At 39.5% G+C, this 20,211-nt stretch overlaps 2 protein-coding genes across 2 annotated transcripts in view; one reads left to right on the top strand and one right to left on the bottom strand.

Annotated features, from left to right (window-relative positions):
- LOC6644066 overlaps window positions 1-19,829 on the bottom strand; it is a 59,406-nt gene extending 39,577 nt beyond the window's left edge. Inside the window, exons 1-2 of the mRNA XM_023176754.2 lie at window positions 19,566-19,829; window positions 15,596-15,786 (exon numbers count right to left, since the gene is read on the bottom strand). Of these exons, the coding sequence (XP_023032522.1) occupies window positions 15,596-15,722 (127 nt within the window). The 5' untranslated portion in view covers window positions 15,723-15,786; window positions 19,566-19,829. The remainder of the gene's footprint in view (window positions 1-15,595; window positions 15,787-19,565) is intronic.
- On the top strand, window positions 8,020-10,761 carry LOC6644067 (glycerol-3-phosphate dehydrogenase, mitochondrial). Its single transcript, XM_002066507.4, has one exon. It carries the CDS (start codon window positions 8,256-8,258, stop codon window positions 10,491-10,493), a length of 2,238 nt encoding a protein of 745 aa, XP_002066543.2. The 5' UTR covers window positions 8,020-8,255; the 3' UTR covers window positions 10,494-10,761.
- Window positions 19,830-20,211: the final 382 nt, after the last annotated feature.

Below are 20,211 nucleotides of genomic sequence, written 5' to 3'. Positions count from 1 at the left end.
CCCAAAGTGTTGAGGATCTTGAGACTAGGACTCTAGTTGATTCTATAGAATTTACTACTTTCTTCTATAAAAATATACTTTTACTACAATGAACTAATACTTTGTGTACCAAACCTGACAATGAGTATCATTAATATTTTTATATAACCAACATATTTAAAGAAATTTAGAATGAAATGGTTTTAAAATGAAGAAAAGCTTCTATTCAACATTCAGTATATGTGACCTCAACAATGTTGATTTTTAGAAAAGAAATGAATAAACACAAAAAGTTCCACTGAATACGGGAAAAATAATTGAGTTACAATATTAATATCTTAAAATCTCCAAAATTATTTATCTAACTTAATATTTTTACTATGTTGAAAGAACTACTTGATTGGTCGAGGTCGGAGTTTCGGGTATGAAGGTAAATGTTTTAATAAACTTACAAATAGACTAGTGTTCTTAGAATCATCCATATTCGGCCTGGTTTGGAATATTGATAATCTTATAATAAAAATATAATTTGTATATCCTTGCAAAAAGGGAGCGATCGGTCAAAACAGTGATTTTTATGATAAACTTTGTTACTTTGAACGCGATTGTCATAAAAATGTGCTTGTCAGTCCAGTATGCTTATTAATGACTGTGCTGAATGTGATCAAAATCGGATAACTATATCAAAAAGCTCAGTAACTTTTATCAATAACTTTGGTAGTTTTCACACGATTGCCTTATAATTTAATATTCTTCAGTTTAAAGAAGATGTTTGTGCTAAATCAAAATTGGAAACTTATATCCATGCATTGCCTAGGTTTGAAGGCTGTTTTTTCGCCAACTTTAGACATTTTTAGACAAAATCTTGTTTACGTTGTTGGTTATACGTAAAGTAGTAAGGAAAAAAAATGTACAAGGGTATACAAACTACGACGCGCTCGAAGTTAGCCCCGACCCTCTTTTTTTAACATTTAATGTACCTACTTTTAAATAACTTTTCTAAACCCTTAAGTGAACTTAATTTAATTATCTTAGAATTTGTTTAACAGTTCAGTATAATGGACACTATTTTGTTTAAGTATGTTTATTATCTCACAAATCACTTTCCATGGCCATTTAAAGGCCATAATTTCTCACTTGCTAAAAACACAAAGTCCATCAATTGCTGGGAGGTGGGTCCGTAATGAATGTTGCCCAAAAGGCATTTACAATTGTCAACTCAAATATAGTCAACAAATTGTTGTCGTACAATATATTCAGGCATAATTGAGCCCTACACACGCACAGGTATGGGCAGGCCCCGCTGTGGGCGGAAGGAGGTTCGGCACGGGGGAGCAAGGCGGAGCGGTCAGGTCGATGGATGGCGAAACGAAGCCAATGCTCAGCCAGTGGCCTGAGAGCATAAAGGCGCTAATTTGTAGCAATTAGTTTGGCACTCGACAAATGGCCAAATGCCAAATGGGTTTGCCTGGAGGACACCGAGCAAAGACCGATATGCAGACGACTGCGGATAAACAAAGGACATTTGATAACAATTAAATAAACGTAGCCACGCTTAAAGCGCCGCCACTACCAACTATTGCTGGTGCCGCATTTTTCACGACATGACATCAATTAAATTTTAACCTCTTCCGCTGCCTTACGCCCCACAAACAATATCTGAAAAAGTGAAAGATATAAAATTGGAAAGAAAGAACAGGAGAAAAGAGATAGGTAGAGAGTGAGCGAGAGGGTAAGCAAAAAGAGAAAGAAGGGGAAAAAGCTTTTGGTTAACACTAGTAACTTATTTTATTACAATTCTTGTAATACCCTGAGTTGGGACTTGGATGAAATAATCCCTTAATAATTAAATTCAAAGCAAAATTCAAAACTTTGTTAATAATTATAGAACTGAAAAGTTCGTCATTTCCACTGACAAAATATTCAAGTTCCGGTGTTGAAGAATTCTCCCATTTATAAGAAATGTTCGCAAATAAATCCATAACCAGAATTATGTTTGTAGATATTTCAAATCTCAGTATATTTTATTCACTTGAATTTGTTTTAAATTATCTTATTAAATTTAAAATTAAATATTTAAATTTTCAGTGTATTCATATGAAGGAAATTTATTACTCTTCAAAATTATTCAAAAAATTACAAATTTGAATAGATGTCTTTATGGATCTTTTGTTGTCAAAGCACTTGTTGAAGTGTATTTATGGGTAATATTAAAAATATTGAATTTGTTATTTCAAGTTTGACGCATATGTTGTTCCAGATGCAGGGTATTTCTCGGTGCGACTAGTGGCCATTGAGACTTTTCCACTTGTTATTTCCTTCAGTTGTTTCGTGCTTGCAGCAATTGTTGTTGCTGTTGTTGTAGGCAACACTATTTGTGTCATGCAACAATGTAATTGCCACTGTCGTTGTCATTTCCGCTGGACACACGTTTGCCAGAGGGCACCAAAACAAAAACACAAGAACAACGATATAAAGAAAAAAAAAACACAAAAACATTAAAGATATTACCGAGCCAAAGGGCAAACGAAGTAGAAAGGACAGCAACGCGTGTATGTCGGTCTCTGTGTGTAGACCAACTGAGGATGGGTGGAGGTGAGAAAGCAGGGCGTGGCACTGGGTCCAAAACACAAACGGAAGGAAGTAACTTGTAGGTCGCCGTTTGTGCAGTTTTGCGGTGAGCAAGTCGCAACTCTGTCGAAACGAAGACCGAAGGACAATGTCCCGGCCAATTGTTAAAGGCGCGCACCATGTTAAGTTGAAAATAATAGACGTGGACATGCCTGTCAACCTGTCCAGCCCAGACACTAATCGATGTGGACAAATTGCAAAGGTTGCAAGCCATTCCCCGTCTCGCCCCTCCCACTTATCTCCTTATCCCCGGACAACTTGTCAATGCTTTGGCTTACTTTTACCTAAAATTAATGACTCAATGCGCCGGCGAAGGAGAATGATGGTTTTCATTGCTCTCAAACTTAAGCCTTGGAGCTTTTTAATTGTTCCCTTTCGTTGGCCATTTTGTGGTCAGTCGGCCACTTATTTGTATTTGCCACATGCAGCAACTGTTGTGGTTCGGTTTTATCCTGCCCCAGTCTCTGGACCGCAACAGACTCTTTTGTTCTATTGTTGTTTGTATATTATATCGATTACCCAATACCCCGTTGGCTTTTTAGTTATGCTACACTTAACTTGCGGTTATCCACAGCATTGCATCTACTCACATGCTCCATCCTTAGGGTAGAGTTTATTTAAATACTGATTAAAAAGGGAAGGATTTTACGCGTTTGAGTTGATTTTACTTTTATGCACTAGGTCATTTAATATGAACATCAATATTGAAAATGGATTCATAAATACTGTCATTGAAATCATTGAGACTAACCTAATCCCTATGGCCCATCGACTTATAATTACTCTAAGGCATTTAATTTTACCTTTGTTCGAGGGTCCGATCGACGTTTATGATATGAATCACATTAAAACCATTTCTCAACTTAAAATTTGTAAATCATCAAGTAAAAAACAAACCATTTAGTTTATGTAGTTTTAGTAGTAATAAGAAAGAAGTGATCATGGAAAGGTATATACCTAAGAATTAACAAACAATTTAAGAGACTCAAACTTTCTTTTTCTTTGCTTAGGTATGCTCAAAAGGTATTTGTAAGTTAAAGAATGAAAATATGCGAAAATGTTTTATGAAATAAGTCTTACAATTAGCCTTGTACCACATTCGTATGAGTACATGACACATACGATCAAATTAACCATTTTTGTGACTCATTTCTTTTCTAATTAAAATTTTCTGTTAAATGCACCTGTAGCTGAAACAATAAACAATTCAAAATTGCTCCAGACTTTGCAGAAATAAATCAAAACTTTTGTCAGCAAATTTCTGGGAAATCTCTATCCATCTGGCAGACAATTTGTGCCACTTAACACCTCGCTGATTGCTAGTCGAAGCGCAACAAATCGTTTATTTGAATTATTTTAATTTTCACGAATAAGGGAAAAAAAAGAAAACTCTAGGACACAGCTAGGGAAAAAACAAAAACAAAAAAAAGGAATATTAGACAAATTTCATGCGCTTGTTTGCATTTTGTCGGGGTCTGCGATTTGTGTTCCTTTTTTCACTCTTGTCGTTAGGTTGTCCTGGCAACAACAACAAGAACAACAAAAACAACAGCAACAGCAAGAACAACAACATTGACAACAAATGGTGGGGGCGAGCCGGAAAAGAAGAAGCAGGAGAGTGTAATAATAAATGAGAAGTGGAAAAGTTTTTGCCGCCATCGTGCTTATTGTCAAGCTCGGCCAGGCCATAAAAAACAAACTTCAATAGCAATAAGGCGACGAAAAAAAGAGCAAGAAAAAAGAACAAGGGATAACAGAAAAAAGTTCAAGGCACTGACTTTATAGCTGCAATAATGCCCTTCCTGCCGGGGGTCTACCCTTGGACAAAACAAAGAAACGAAAAAATCAGAAAAAAAAGGTGAGCCACACGCCAAAAAAAAGAAAGAAAAACAATGCCAGTTGCAGCAACAAGGCCAAACGGGGACCCCAGGTCCAAATGTGCTGAGGCACTTTTGGCGAGGTAACGAAATGTAACAAAGTGGTGGGCGGTCGTCGGGGTCACCAGGGCAATGGAAAGCCGGAAAGGCAACTCTGGTGTCGGTAACAGGCCTGGTTTGTTATGTGGCTTAAACCGGAAATTTGTATTTAGGCTGTTGCTATTGCTGTCAGCAGTCCTTCACTCTCGGTTAGTTTGGATCCTATCTGGCACTACGACTCGATGTTTACTGTGTGTTTGGCTGAATGGGAGGTGGCTAATACACTGAGCTCAGGTTTACCTTGAAAAACATGCAATCCAAATAAAAGGCAAATAAAAACTGTCCAAATATTTTCAATGAAACTTGTCTCAATATACCTAAGTATTTATAGCTATATTTTTTAAGAACACACATTGGAACAATAATTTAACCTCCATTATACATTACTGATTTTAGAAACTATATAGTAAATTTCTATAGATGGAACTTTTAATTTGTATGTGTGACAATTTCGAATAATGCAAAGTAGCCTGAGCATGAAACTCTGCTGTACGAAAACTTCTGTACGAAACGAATTAAAGAATACCTTATGGTTCCAAGGACAACAAAATCTTGAGTTTTAACAAAAAATGGAAAGAATATGATTTCAAAATCGTGTGGGAGCTTTACAAATTTCAAATCAGTTGTCCTTGTTCTCATGTGAGGCCGTCAATGCCCAACGCTCCTTTCTCATCTTCATCAAGAGAGTCGGCATAAATAGGATCTCAAGCGTTTACCGACAAGGAAGCAGCCACTTGAAGATCTCAATAAAAACGTTTACGACGTGCTTGTTGTTTTAGCTGGTGCTACGGGATGTGGTTGTGCTCTGGATGACTCTGGAGAACTAAAAACGGCGTTGGTGGATGCGTCAGATTTTGGGAACGGCGCTAGCTTAAAGTCGAGTCGGGCTCCATGGTGGATTGCAGAGTTTGCAAGCGGCTTTGAGGAGAATCGATGTCCTGGAATTGCACTTACTCTATTATTCACTGAAAGAGAGGGCGACACTCCTGAGGATCGCCCCTCATCTGGTAAAGGCAATACCCATGTTGGTGCCCGTAGACAATTACAGTGACTTGACGCGTTATTGTAAATGTACTCAAATGTAAGGTCCTCGCATTTTCTATCGACCAAAGAAACGCAATTGGCTTGTCCTCTACTGGCGGTCGAAGAGAATTTAAAGGGGTCTCTGGACAATTATGAACTACAGATGGACGATGCTTGGCTTTGTCTGGCTCTGGCCCTCACAGCTGCCCGCCAAAAGGCAAATGTAGCAACTATGTCCAAGCCAAAAAGACGACGATAGATAAAAATGGTATGCGAAGCGTCTTTGCTGTGGATTTGCCATCGCGTCGCATTTGCCTTGTTAGTGCCAAGTGCGGGATCAGTGCGACCGGTCCATTTGTGAACTCAGTGCGTCGGCTGGACTCTGATAAAGGTAAAGCCATGGCTCAAAAATCCGCCGGGACCCACATTGTCTTGTCGGGATACTTTGCGATAAGTCATAGTTTGGCCTCAACCCAGATGATTTCTGTGTCATGCCCTAGAAGGGGCATGCTCTACTAGGCTGCAGCGATGGACCATTAGGATTAGAGCCTACTCAAAATGAAGTTGAACAATTGCTGGATAAATTCCGGTGAAAGCTAAGGCCCGAGGTTAATTTGACCTGAAAGCATGATTTAAGTGCTTGGAAAGACTTACGGCCCAATGTTGCGGGTACATGCAATCCGATAGCTGAACGATCCATTTTACTGCTCAGTGAGCACAATTTGCTTACCATTGCTTGTGGTAAGTGGAGCAATGGCCGAAGACGCCATTGACAAGGCAGTGCAAATAGCCAATCTTCCAGTCATTTGTGAGTGCCAGACTGCAAAGCTTCCCCTAGATGCAGCTCAGCTTTGGACGAAGCAGCTGCCCTACGACATATCCCATACCTTCAATATACCCTTTGACGTGGCCCTCACTTGGGTTCATACGCAGTAATCTTCGAGTATGCCCAAACCGCAGTGGATGTTGGGAACAAATCTCACGTGGAGTAGCGAAATTAAAGAAGCTGAACTGCATCATACTGTGAAATAGCTGCAAAAGGAAATGGGCATGGGCACGGTGACAATGTGCGACGCAGAAAGGGTCAAGAAATCCACCAGTGACTTCGCTCTTGCGCCCTATCCATCGATAAGTGTATAAAATTTAATGTGGATCAGTGATTAAAAAAAAAATCATTGAAATAAATATGTACATAATCAGAAAAATAAATTAAATTCACTGAATGGTAGAAAAGTTCTAGTATCCTTTATTACATAACGAATTGAAAATTGAAATCCATTTACTTTATGATACGTATATCTTATCAGTGTAGCGCACAACTGTGCACAATTTACTTATCTATCAGGCCAAAGGAAAAGAAGCAAAATTCATATTAATGACCAGCTCCATTCGATGGGCAATGACAAAAGGACACTGCCAATAATTATGAGCACGCAATGTGAAATACTTGTATTCCCAGTGGCAAACAAAGAGACAAGCAGAGCGACAGGCTGAAGGACTGACAGGCTGACACCGCTCTGGCAGTCAGAGTGATGAGGACCTCTGCGCCACGGCACGGCAACATTAATAAAGTCAATAGAGAGACAATAGTTGAAAATTAACAAATGAATTGAAATTACTTAAACAAACTCATTAGCGTGTGAAAGTCAGAGTTCTGGCCCAATGTTGACACCAATTGTTTGTCCTTGTCCCACTCGCATGCCCCCTCTTACACCTCGGCCAGGATCATTTGGGTTCCCCAAAGGGAAAATGTTGTTGCCCATGTTTGTGTTTGTTGTTCTCTACCGTCAGCGTGTCTAACCACTGGGACAACGCCTATGCCATTGTTTCTGGTTCCACCTCCCGTTCAAGAAATTTTTCTGTTTTTGCTGCCCCCTTTCGGTCATTCTGTGTAATTAAATTTTCCAACCTTAATGTGTTAAGCATAGTAATTTACTTCCCTCTCCTCCGGCTTTGCCCCTTCTGCGGTTAAAGGCCAGTCACGAGTTTAAATTATCAGAAACTGTGACAGGGTGACACCTTTCTTGGCGGAGCAGACGGACGATAAGGTGAAACGGCGACCCGCATATCTATAATTTTCATTAATTTTAATTGGCTCTGGGTGGATGGGAGAGCAGAAGCTTTTCTCTCATTCTAACTATTTATGCCAAGACAGCAGAATAATCAATGAAGCACGGGAGTATTCAATCCGTGTTCAAAGAAATTAAATATTTGTTGGCTTCGCACTATTCGGGCTTTAATCAGAGAACAAACGAAAGAGCTTAAGTTTGTCAAGAAAACTGTCCTGAAGCAACTTCTCTTTTATTTTCGAGTAGCTAGCTAGCTGGTGTATATGTACATTGTACTCTGAAAATTTCCAGTAATGTAGACTTACTTAAGTGCTCAGTAGGCCTTTATTCTAGTTTTTCCCTTTGTCGAAATCATTTAACTCGGTTGTGTATTAAGATTTTCATTTCGCCTAAAATATTGTAGCATTTCAGTAATCTAAATTTTGCAAGTACCGAAACAATTTTCGTATAAATATCTAAAACCGTGAGATGCAATTGTAGAATGGTAACCGGGTGCAAAATTCAAAATTCAGTAGTAAGCCCAAAATAGTTGGGTCGGTTCATTTCATTTTTCCAGTTCTTATTTCGTTATTGAAAGATGCTTTCGAAACTTTATTGCAACTTGGCTCGATGTGGCAGCTGCCGTTCATCGGAGGCTTGCCACTTGCTGCGGACAGCCACAGGCTTGCAACTTCACCAAGCACATGGGGTAAGCATGCAGAAGAAGGTGCCTACGCGGGAGGAGCATCTGCATGCGTTAAAGCAGGAAGATTTCGATCTGTTGATAATTGGCGGTGGAGCCGCTGGCTGCGGTTGTGCTGTGGATGCGGCGTGCCGTGGCCTCAAGACTGCCCTGATCGAGGCGGACGATTTCTCAAGCGGTGCCAGCTCCAAGTCGAGCAAATTAATTGATGGCGCCGGATCGTATCTTAGTGCAGCTATCAGGGAGAAGAACTTCGACCAGCTATATTTGATGCAGCAGGTGATGGAGGAACGTGCCACCATGTTTAAGATAGCCCCGCACCTGAATCGCGTGCAACCGATGTTGATGCCAATCTACAATGCCCTGCAAATGCCAATTTACTGGTTCTGTTTAAAGGTCTACGACTGGGTTGCGGGAATGTCGAATGTGCGTGGCTCGCATTTCGTCTCGAAAGAGGCGACTCTCTTTGAGTTCCCCCTTCTGAAAGAAGATGGTCTCAGGGGCGGCCTGGTTTACTACGATGGACAACTCGATGACGCCCGCATGTGCATAGCGTTGATCATGACGGCCGTCGAACTGGGCGCCAACGTGGCAAACCATATGGAGTTGACTGAGCTGATCCGGAAGGATGGATGCTGTCGATGTGCGGGCGTGAAAGATATCCTTACCGGAGAGACGTTCTTCATTCAGGCCAAGGCTGTAATCAATTGTACGGGAGCGCACACGGATACGGTGCGGCTGATGGACGATAACACTCAGCTGCCCATTTCTGTGCCTACCCTGGGCACACATTTGTCCTTGCCAAAATATTTCGGCTCGAACCAATATGGTCTACTTAGCCCTAGCACGGAAAAGGACGAGCCCTCTCTCATAATGGTGCCGTTTGAGAATCGAGTGATCCTTGGTACTACGGATGGCGAGGTGGAGGATTTGTGCAAGAGCCCAGCGCCCACACCCGAAGATGTCGAAGAGCTGTTGGATATGGCACGGGAACATTTCGATGAGTGTGTCCAGTTAGGGTCTGGCCATGTGCTCAGTGCGTGGACAGGCATGAGGACAAATGTATTGTGTCCTGCTCAATCCAGAGCTATGAGAGGGCCCTGCTCTCCGCCTGAGGATGCACCGGAGCAGCAGCCTGTTAGTAGTTATCTGTTGGAGATCAGCGACTGCCGACTGATTACCCTTGGTGGAGGCAGATGGAGCACATATCGAGTCATGGCCGAAGAAGCTGTGGATGCCGCTATTGATTACTGCGATCTTGATCGTGAGGCTCCCCCCAGTTGTACAAAGGACTTGATGCTGGATGGAGCTGAAGGTTGGTGCTGCATGACGCCTCTGAACTTTGTGCAGGCCTACGACGTTCCCATGGACGTGGCCCAACACATTTCCGATTCTTACGGACATAATGGTCACGTTCTCTTGTCGGAGGCCACTCCAGCCTTGAAGAAACGATTGCATCCCTTATTCCCGTACATAGAGGCGGAGGTTCAATACGCTGCAAGACACGAATACGCCTGCACTTTAGTGGACATCATAGCCAGACGGTTGCGTATCGCCTTTGTGGATGCCGTAGCAGCCCTGCAGATGCTGCCTCGTGTTTTGGCCATCATGTCGAAGCACCACAACTGGGATGAGGAGGAGCAAAAGAAGCAACTGATCATGGCACAGAAATTCCTGGTCCGTCAAATGGGCTTAGGTTCCATTGTTAAGCCCAAACCAAAACCCAAGGGCACAAAGAAGGCTTCCTCTGGGTCTTCTGATCCAAGTGGCGGCTCGCCGCAAAAAATGGAGGTGCGCAGCTACTCAGGTGGACAAACATCTGCTGCAGCAGATGCCTCGCCGCCCAAACAGGCGACCTTCCAGCATCCCGCTTATCACCAACAATCACAGCAGCACCATAAATGTCATTTTGCAAAGAATCTTGTGAATCAACGTCTGGTGCTTTACCAAAATACAACACCTCTGTCAATGCCTGCAGTCCTGCCAATGACAAGTGGAATCACCTCACCTGTAGTTGCTGAAAGTGCCGCCAGCTCTCCGGGGATGGTGCCTGCGACAACCAGCCAACAAGGACCACCTAAGAACAACGATCTCGCCACCGATAGTTTTTGGCGCAACAAGTTCATGTGCTAAGCTTGGACCACGGAATGCTCGGCACGAGGATGCTACGCAAGTTGTCAATGCGCTCACTGCGACCCGCTCACACCTCACGAACGGCACACAGACACGCACTGCTACTCGAGGTGTGCGCTTCTGTGAGTGTGTGTGTGTGCGTGCGTTTGTGTGTGTCTGCTGAAGGACCGGAAGAGCCCATTAAACAAGTTCCATCTAACTCTCGATTGGTGTTTAGATCAAAATCAAAATAAAAATAGTTTCGGAAAAGCAAAAAAAACTTCACAAATCGCAGATGTTTCCTTATTTTTAGTTTATGAAAATCTTAAAAATTACTCATACCACCACGGATATGATCACTAGATCCCTGTTCAATGCATGTGATATAACATAGCTTAAGGATACAATGTCAGCAGCAAAATCAAACGGATTTGGGTAGTGAACTGTTCAATTAACCGATTAAATGCAAACTAGAAATAGGAGACTAAAAATGTAAAATTCTTCAGCACTTTGCTTTTGGTTTAGTTTGTCGTCTTCTGTAGGTATTTGTTTTCAACTCCAACTTTCCCTTCAATAAGAAGCGTTTTGTGGTCTGATCTAAAATACAGAATGTGAATTTTATTTAAATCAATACGAATTAAGTAAATTTTTATATTGAAACATCTACATATTAAGTTTCACACAGTATTTTCTACTTTAAAGATGTTTAAATTGTGGAAAACAATTTATTTTTATTTTCGTTTTTCTCGTCCTTTTAAGTTTTAGTCTCGCCTAGAAATATGAGCTTGGGGCAAAACCAATAGCAATATAAATAAGTTACAGAAATACATATATACATAGGTATGTATGTATTGGTAAGTTTTCCATTTTTAGGTTTCAATTTCTTTTTGCCAACACACGGAAGTCATTTAAATATTTTTGTTTTGAATTTTGATTCACCCAGTAATTAAAAAGAAAAGGGGTATATTGTTTAATAGACTCGTTACAATACTGTAATTCTGTGTAGGGGAATTTAAGAAAGGCATTTGTACTTGGTGCATGGTATAACGAAGTCGGTGCGAAGGGCTTTTTCATTTCTTTTGGTTGCTTGGCGTCACTTTGGCAATTTGCTGCTGCTGTTGTCGTTTGTTTTTAATAAATTAGCCAAATTTGATTTTTCAGTCAAGGAGGGGATGTTTTTTTTTGGGGAGGGGGTGGCACAATTTGAGTTACTGTTATAGGCATGAAATGAAGGCATTTCTCGTTGTTATATTTTTTAAAGCAATATGCTTATCGTTCGTATAATATATTGCTTGATTTATTGGCTGATTGGAAGCTGTGCGAGCTGCTGAGTCGATGGTGGGCGTCCTCGTTAGCCACACAAATGAGCTTTTTATGGCCAATTTCTTTTTTGCGTGTGTGAGTGGATGGATGGGTGGGTGGTAGTGGGTGTGGGGGAGTCTTAGCAACTTAAATCGAAGTTAAAGTGAATACGAGCATGTAAATGAATATTTAAATTTTTAACAAATTCATTTGAATTGCAATATTTACTTTGCTGAAAACTCTCTTGCACGCTCAGCTTACTACTTTAAGTCCATAAATAAGGCTAGTAAATACATTTTCCTGCTAGCAAACACTTACACTTTCCACAGTCTTATTTCAATTGCCAGCGGCATTTCAACTCTCTCCCGCTTTTTCGCCTTCTGCAGCTGCATTTTCTTATATGCTGATTAGTTTCGTTAACAATTTGCAACACGCGAAACTATTTCAAGAATTTCAGCACACAAAAATTCTTGAAAAACATAAATTGCACGAGGTCTGGGCCAGGCCGCCCTCCAGTGTTGGTAAACGCCTGCGGCACGAAAAATTTTAATAAGTTTCCTCGCCCCGCCGACTCCTGCGGAAGTCGTAATAATGGCGGAAAAATGCATGTGCCGCACACGCGAGCTCATACTTAATAATAAGAATTTTTCGCAAACGAACCGCAGCCATTACAGGGTGGCACAGTGTGCGAGAGTGTCAGAGACAGAGACAGGGACGTGGACCCATGTGTGCAGTTCCTTTTTATAATGCAGTCAAGGACATTTAGGCAAAAAGAAAACCAAAATGCTTTAAAATGCGAAGCAACACAAGAACGTATGGAAAAAAAAATCACCCATACCAGAATTGTCGAGAAAATGGCAAACGGAAATAACACGAAAATAGTGGGCAATAAAATATGCTTTACTGCCATGAAAGTAGAAAATCTACTCTCCCAACGAGAAGACTTTTCCCATAAGAAGGCAGGGAGGGGAGCCAAATTGTAGAGTGTTAAGCAAGTTCCGTTCCCTATAAACTTGCAAATGCAAAAATTGTGTTCCCTAAAATCTAAATTGACAAAAGAGAAAGAACTTTAAGGTCCGATTCTACTGACGCCCGATGACTAAACAGAGTCTTTAAAATGTATGCAAAAGCAATTTATGAAAAGTGAAGGAAAATCAATTTTTGTCGAATTACTAGGGTGTCGCATTCCATGGCAAAATTTTGAGGCTAAATTGATGAACATGTTTGTGTTCCGATATCTATTTTTTCAATTATGTATGTATAATATACACCAGATATAGATACTATGAAAAAATAAGAGTTTCTTTCATTAAGAAACCATATGTCTCAAATGAATTCCTAGCCCGCGGAAAGAAGCCTGTGCGCTGAGAAGCCTCCGCTTTTTCGGTTGCAGCTTAGGTATTTTTGAGTATTTTTTATGTATTTAAGGTACTGAAAAAAGAGAAGATTTTTAAAAATGCTAAACTCGATTCTGATTCTTATTATTACAACAAATTTCATAAGTATTTGCAATAAGTACTTATTTTTTCATACCTTAAACACAAAAAACTACCAAAATATTCCTTAACACAAAAACTTCAGGCTTCTTACGGCGGTCTAGGAATTCATTTTTTAGAGACCATACGAGTAGTCTTGACGAAAGTATCCTAGAATTCTTCGTAGAATCCGAATCTGGTGGAAGATTGCTGATAATGGTACTCTTAATCACTTTTCTACTTAAATCAACTCTTACCAATTGCAATAGAGTGCATAGAATAAAGTCCGAGTGTTGTTTAATACGGATCCCTGCTATGACTTTTTCTCAAGACATTTAAATGCATTTTTAATTAAATAATTAAAACAAAATTTATTTATTCGAAAGATTATTCATAATCGAGAAAGTCTTTCACTGTCTGGTGCTTTTCAATTAAACCTAAGAAAATGTTATTTTGTATTATCTCAAAGTGTATCTGATTGCATTCTATCCGTAAATAATTCCCTTTTGCTGCTGGAAAAACTATTTACTCTTGCCATTAAAAGCAATTTAGTGAAGAAAATCATCTCAGCTTGGTTCCTTGGTATTGAGGCTTGAGCCTATTTCCAAATGCTTTGCTGAATAAATTGTTTTTTGTTTCGTTCACATCAAACAAAAATCGAGAAGAGAAAATTTATGAAAAAATAATTTCCCAATTTTCTTGTACATATTTGCATATTGCTTAAATTTATCTTTAGTAAAGTAAACGGCAAGTGCTTCAAGGGCATTTCAAAACGGAAGTGGAGAAGGCGGTGGAGAAGAGAGCAGATTGGGAGCCAAGGACATTGGAGGAGCTTGCCTTTTAAGGATATTTTATGACATAATCAAATATGCTTTAAGCCAAAGTCAACATCTCAACCCTTTTTGAAGTTGTCGCTAGATAAAAGATGCTTCTGCTTTTTGTTTAGTTATTTATTTATTTTTAGCAAATTTACTTTTCCACATCTTCCCATTGCCATGGCTTTGCTATCCCTCTTCCTCTTCTGCATTTTCTCAGACTTGTCTTCTTGTTGTATTTTATGGGCGACGAGAAGGAAATGCAAATGCTTACAAGACGTTTAACATGTCACCTGCGGGCAAACGAAGCTCCCGCAAAATACTCTCCGCTTTTATCTGACAGTTGTGCATCTTCTGTCCCATTCCACCAACCCCCTCACATCTCCACTTGCCCTTACACCCTCCACCGCAAGCAACTTTTCATATGTAAGTATAAAATATACATACATTTGTTTGCCCTTACCATGTTTGTCACTTATCGTTTGGGCCATTCTCAGAATGTCTCTCTGTCTCGCTTGTTTTACTATTTTCTCATTTCCGTCGACTCCCTTTCTCAATATTGTGTGTGTGTGTGTGTGTGTATGAATACGAGTGTGTATCTCAAGATATATTATGATTTTATGCATGGTAAAGCGAAAAATATAATATTTTTCTTGGCAAATGTCAAGTTGGCCAGATACTTAGTTGTGGCTTTTTAAATGGAATTCCATTTTTGGAACTACTCGAAGATATTGAACTGAATATTTTTCAATATATCTAGGTTGAGAATTTGAATTATTGTTCTGGTACATTCTTTTACTCAATATATTCATACATTTTTTGGTAGTCTCGTAAAATAAATCTAGTACTTTTCACACAATAAACTATAAACTTTTTGAACTTTTGTTGATTATCTAAGATAGTAAAAGAATGTGACAAAATTTTTTGAAATTCGTTCTAGTCATCCAAAAGAAGTAACATTTCAGATTAGTTTATGACTAGAAATTTTCAAGAGGTACTTAAAAATCTATTTAGATGCAGAACTCTTACTAAGAGAGACTTGTATACTCAAACTCAACTCAGCTTTCATTAATATCGAAAACGGCATTAAAGGCGAAAAAGTTAAACTAATATTGGGAATTCCAAGATTTATTAGTAGAAGCACTGAAAATACGAGTTTTGAAACCAAAAAGATTTTTGCTGATGTCCAGAAAATGTTTCGCATTGTTTTCTTACTTTTACCAAATCTTCAAAATCAAAGAAAAAGTACTTGTGTCAATTTCATTTCATCAAGTCAAGTATTTGATTTGAACCCCCATTGTCGTAGATGAAAAATTATAGTTTTCATTTAATGAGTTTGTTCTATGATCTACTTATCAAAGATTATTACGGATGGTAAAGGGAAACGCTGAGCGCTTTGTACAGCACTTGCAGTTCTTCGGCAAGTCGTCCATAGTCAGTAAATCAAGCAATTAGTTGTTAGGAAGCCAACTTCCAACTGACCACCCTTCTCGCAGTTGAAATTGGCTCATTAAATTATCAAAGCACTTACCTTTTGAGGGAATCTCGGCCAGTGTGGGTCTGGCTGTCATCAGCATGGCAACGATGGCATGGATAATGAGTACAATGACCAGGCAATGTGGTCGTGATTGGGTTGCTCCTCCTGCTGCCTTTCGCATGATGGCTCACAAAAAATTCTTTTACTTTACTTTATTTCTGCTTCAACAGTACAAATTGAGTTGCCTAAAAATTCCACACGAAATCGGAGACATCAATAGAGTGTTCAAGGGGGTGGGGGGCCGCGGAGCGATTTAGACCGGGGGCGTTGTTCACCTTTAATCACTTAAACGGCGCGTAATCAACAACAGCGACAACAAAAACAACAACAAGGTGGCAATCAACACCGACACCGTCAACAGGATTGAAATGGAGCGTCATGATGATGACGATGATGGTGATGATGATGACGATGATGATGGGGATGATGGGGATGATGTGGGTGAAGGCCATCATGATGACGTGCGGGTTTGCTAGCACTTAACGATGAAATGGAGGAGACGATAGCCAGAAACCTCCCTCAATTCCGTTTCCGGCTGCGTGGTAAAAGTCAAAATTGTATTTGCCGTTATTGTTGTTGTTGCTGTTGCTGTTGCCGATGTTGTTGCCTTTTCCTGCTGCTAACACGCGTTTTTCCCGTCTATAGTATTAGCTACAGCTTTTCGACCTTGTTTGCTTGTATTTTGTTCTTGACTCTTGCTGCCAAACTTAATTTTGAGGTGTTGAGGTTGAAGAACCTTTGACTTTTGGATATGCAATTAAATGAAATATGCTTAGACAGCACTAGACATTAATTTGATTTAACTGCGATATAATCATGAAAGTTCAAAGACCAAGTAAACAGGCGATGGCCGAGTTTAAACAACAGATTGTAGAGACAGATTGTTAACTTCAAATGGAAATGCTTGGGTAAGCCTGCCACAAATTACTCTTTTATCTGGCCCTCAAAAATAAAATGCAATTTATACATATTTAATACCTTTAATTTATACGGCAATTGGGCTTAAGACCGCAAAACTCTCAATCCTCTAAATCCTATTTACAAAAAACACAATGAAAAAATCACAAAACTAAATAGCCATAAAAACCCAACTGCAGAGAGCCGAAAGGGCAAGGCACAAACAATGTAACACTTTTGCCATGTAACCAACAAAATAATTTACTGCAATAAATATTTGAAAATCCAGTTAAGCGAAACATTTTCGTCACGAAGCAGGAGGAGAGAGCCAGCAGGGCGACTGGGCAACTGGCCACAGATTCTAAGAACTGCAAAAATGCAATCACAAATAGGTTGCGGATGAGAACGAAGTCCTTAGTGCCCCTTAGGGCCTAGACATTCCAGTTGTAGTATGAGAAATGCAAAGAAGAGGTACATGCAATTTGCAGAAAATTTTGTTATTCAAGTACTAAAACATTTTGCTCATGGAACGAAAATCCGAAGGACTAAAATTAGTTTTAAGAGTCTGATGTAGCAGAAACTAAAATGTGAACTTACATTAAACAGAAATAAAACATCAATTAGTAGTACACATTAGGCTTTTCTTTGATGATATCAGAAAGGGGAAATTATCCAACATAAGAGATTATTATTAGATCAAAATTATTTACAAAAATTTAGCATACTTTTCAGTGCAGAATAATTAATAATTGTTTGTCTCTTTCTGTTATTTTTTTTTACCAAGATCAAGTAGGTGCAAGTTGATCATTGATCATTTTCTAAATTTGTTAAGGGTATTGGAGATTCTTTTCGGTTTTTTTTCCTCTCTCTATCTCTGTCAGCTGCTCTGTCTTTTCTCTCTGTCTCCCATTCTCGTGAGCGGTCTTGTTGGACGTTCACAACTTGTGCGAATTCCTTCACGTTTGCCATTCTCTTTCTGTTTTTATTTTTTGAGTTTTCGCATGGCATTTTCATAGAGTCGCGGCTTTTTGCATGCCCCACATGCCAGTGGCAATGTTTTGCTTTGTTGTTGTTCGTGTTGTTGCTTCTGCTGTTGCACGCCGTGTTGCACTTTGTATGCCCCTCCCCCTCGCAGCCGTTCATCCCCAATATTGCCATGCCACTCTTTGTGTCTCTATACCGGACGCTTTAATATTAAAAGTGTTTAAAATTTTTGTGCATTTCGTCGCCATTGTTCCATGTCTGGACGGGAACATGGCCCAGTCCGTGCTTCGCAAAAGTTTCTCCCCCTTAGCCCTTTTGGCCCGAGGCTTGGTGGATGCATTTGTTGTTGTTGCTCTTTGGGGCACAACACTAACAAGCTTTGTTATGTTTTGTCCTTGTCCTGGAGCTGGTTCTGTTGCTGGTTCTGGTTGTTGCCTTTGAGTTTGCTCAACATTTTGCCAACTGTGCAAGAGAAAGACGCCCGCAGCGCCGGAAGCGGAAACGGAAGTGTTGCCATTGCCATTTTGCAGGCATCAGCCATTGCGTTTTCAGTGAGACGCGGTGCGGTGCGGTACAATGCGGTGGGATGGCTTGGGGTTCGCTTTGGTTTTGGCATTTTTGTTGTGTTGATAATATTCCTTTTGGCTTTCCGCTTGTAAAATGTTGCCATGTTTTTAGCTTCAGGTTCAACTTTGGGCGAAGATGGCTGGGATTGGGATTGGAATTGGGGAGTCGGGCGAATTTGCTGGGGCAGGGAATATTTCTCTCTGTGTTTGCCTTTTGCGAAAAAGTTTCTGACAGGTGGTTTGTATTTCGTGTTTTGCTGTTTACTTTGTGTAATCATTTCATTTGTCAAAGTTGATTTGGCTGGGAAGCATAACGTCGACAGTTTGACGTAGTGGTATACTGAAGCATGACAAAGTCGCTAACGAGGGAAAGCAGAGGAGAATCCGGATTCCTATTATTTCTGTTGATTTTTAAATATCAACATATTTCGATTACAGGATTTATATGGACTAGCGATTTGAATCAAAGGGATCATGAACCGACAGCTGAATACTCAAAATGTTTATCCTACAATGTAACTCAAAATGTCTGCATTGTTTTCAAGAGAAGATCGTTATATATTCGTTTCATTTTCATTTATTTATTTCGTAGGATAAATTCTACTGCAGCTTTAAACAAATTTTTAATATCGAAACTTTAGTTGATTTAATTATTTTTGATTTCATTTAATAAAAAAATAAAAACCAAAAGTATTTTTCCAAAATCATATTTGTGTATTGTTTCTTTCGGTTTTAAAGATTAGCAACTCATTAAGAACTTTTTTTAATTTTGTTACAATATATTAAAATAGTTTTTAACACCAATAACTAAATGAATTTTAAATGACATTAAATTGCGAAATAACAAATTTTTTCAAAGCTATTTTTCAGTTCTTGTTTATAACAATTCTATTTGAAAATGGGAAAATATTATTTATACATACGTATTTCTTTTATTAATAACATTATTTGCAAAACTTTAGTCGAATAGGGCGAAAATGTTTTCACATTTCCAACATATTTCTGAGCCATCAACTTGGTTGCTTTATGAGTTTTTAACAATTTTTAATAAATCGTTTTTAAATCGTTTGCTTATAATAATAATTAAATTCTTCGTCACAAAAACGATCGCAGCGATCAAGAACTATACAAGATTGATCTCATAAAATACATGGATTTTTATAATCAGACGATATTTAGTTACTCCACGAAAATACTTTTGCTTAATTTAAATACACACTGTCATTATTGTTTGTAACTAAGATACCAAGACTTTTGTTTTAGGCAAATCTAAAAACAACCTTTAAAATTACAACCAAAACTAAAGCAACAGATTTAAAACAACTCGATGAATCGAAATAGACTTTATAGGTGCAGTCAAGTCAGTGGATTCCAAAATACAAACAAACAAACGTGTCCTTATACATATGTATCTGGTATTTTGTCAACAGTCAGACCCCGCTAAATGCTTTCTCCAGCCCCGTGAATTAGTTTCAGAAATGATTTGGCCGCATGAGGGCAAACAGTTTGTTAATTACATTAAATTGAGCAGCAACACGCTATGGTATGAGAGTAATAATACACCGAAGTGGAGCAACTTCCACAACAGAACTTTCACTCGCACTCGTCTCGGGTAAGGATGCGGATGAAACCGGCAAATGACAACGCACCGAGCAGCATTTCGTGTCGAATATCCCGTAAAAACACTCGCGTGAAATCGCAAATCGCCTGTTAGATGGAAAAGAATCAACGTTTACGTCAAACTACAATCAAACGCAACGCACTGTTCCGTCCGTGCAGATGAAAAACCGATTCACTACTGAAATGGCGCTCGTCTCCATTGGTGGAAAGGCGGCGACTAGTCCAAGCCGACGACGAGCTGACATCGGTTCGCTTCTCGTCGCGGCACGAGTTTATCCTGTCGGCTTTTCGAAATTCGAAAAACAAGAGAGAATGAATCCAAAGAGAGGACCTCACTGGAAGCACTTGGCGTTGAGTTCATTTTGCTGGCAAGGTGATATGTCCTTTCGATATGGTGTTTGACTCTAGTAGATGATTTGATAAAAATAATACACAGAGTGGGGGTAGAGAAAGTTGATTGGCTAGTGCAAGCATCAACTTCTTGGGATAGGCTAATAAGGACATTTTGGGATTATCAAACAAATTGTAATCCCTAGTCAAATT

Source organism: Drosophila willistoni, assembly GCF_018902025.1.
Source record: "Drosophila willistoni isolate 14030-0811.24 chromosome 2R unlocalized genomic scaffold, UCI_dwil_1.1 Seg167, whole genome shotgun sequence".
Lineage (NCBI taxonomy): Eukaryota > Metazoa > Arthropoda > Insecta > Diptera > Drosophilidae > Drosophila > Drosophila willistoni.
This window is presented reverse-complemented; position numbering and strand designations above follow the sequence as displayed.

Coding starts and splice junctions, on each gene's coding strand:
- LOC6644067 (XM_002066507.4), top strand. CDS start 8,256: ATGCTTTCGAAACTTTATTGCAACTTGGCTCGATGTGGCAGCTGCCGT.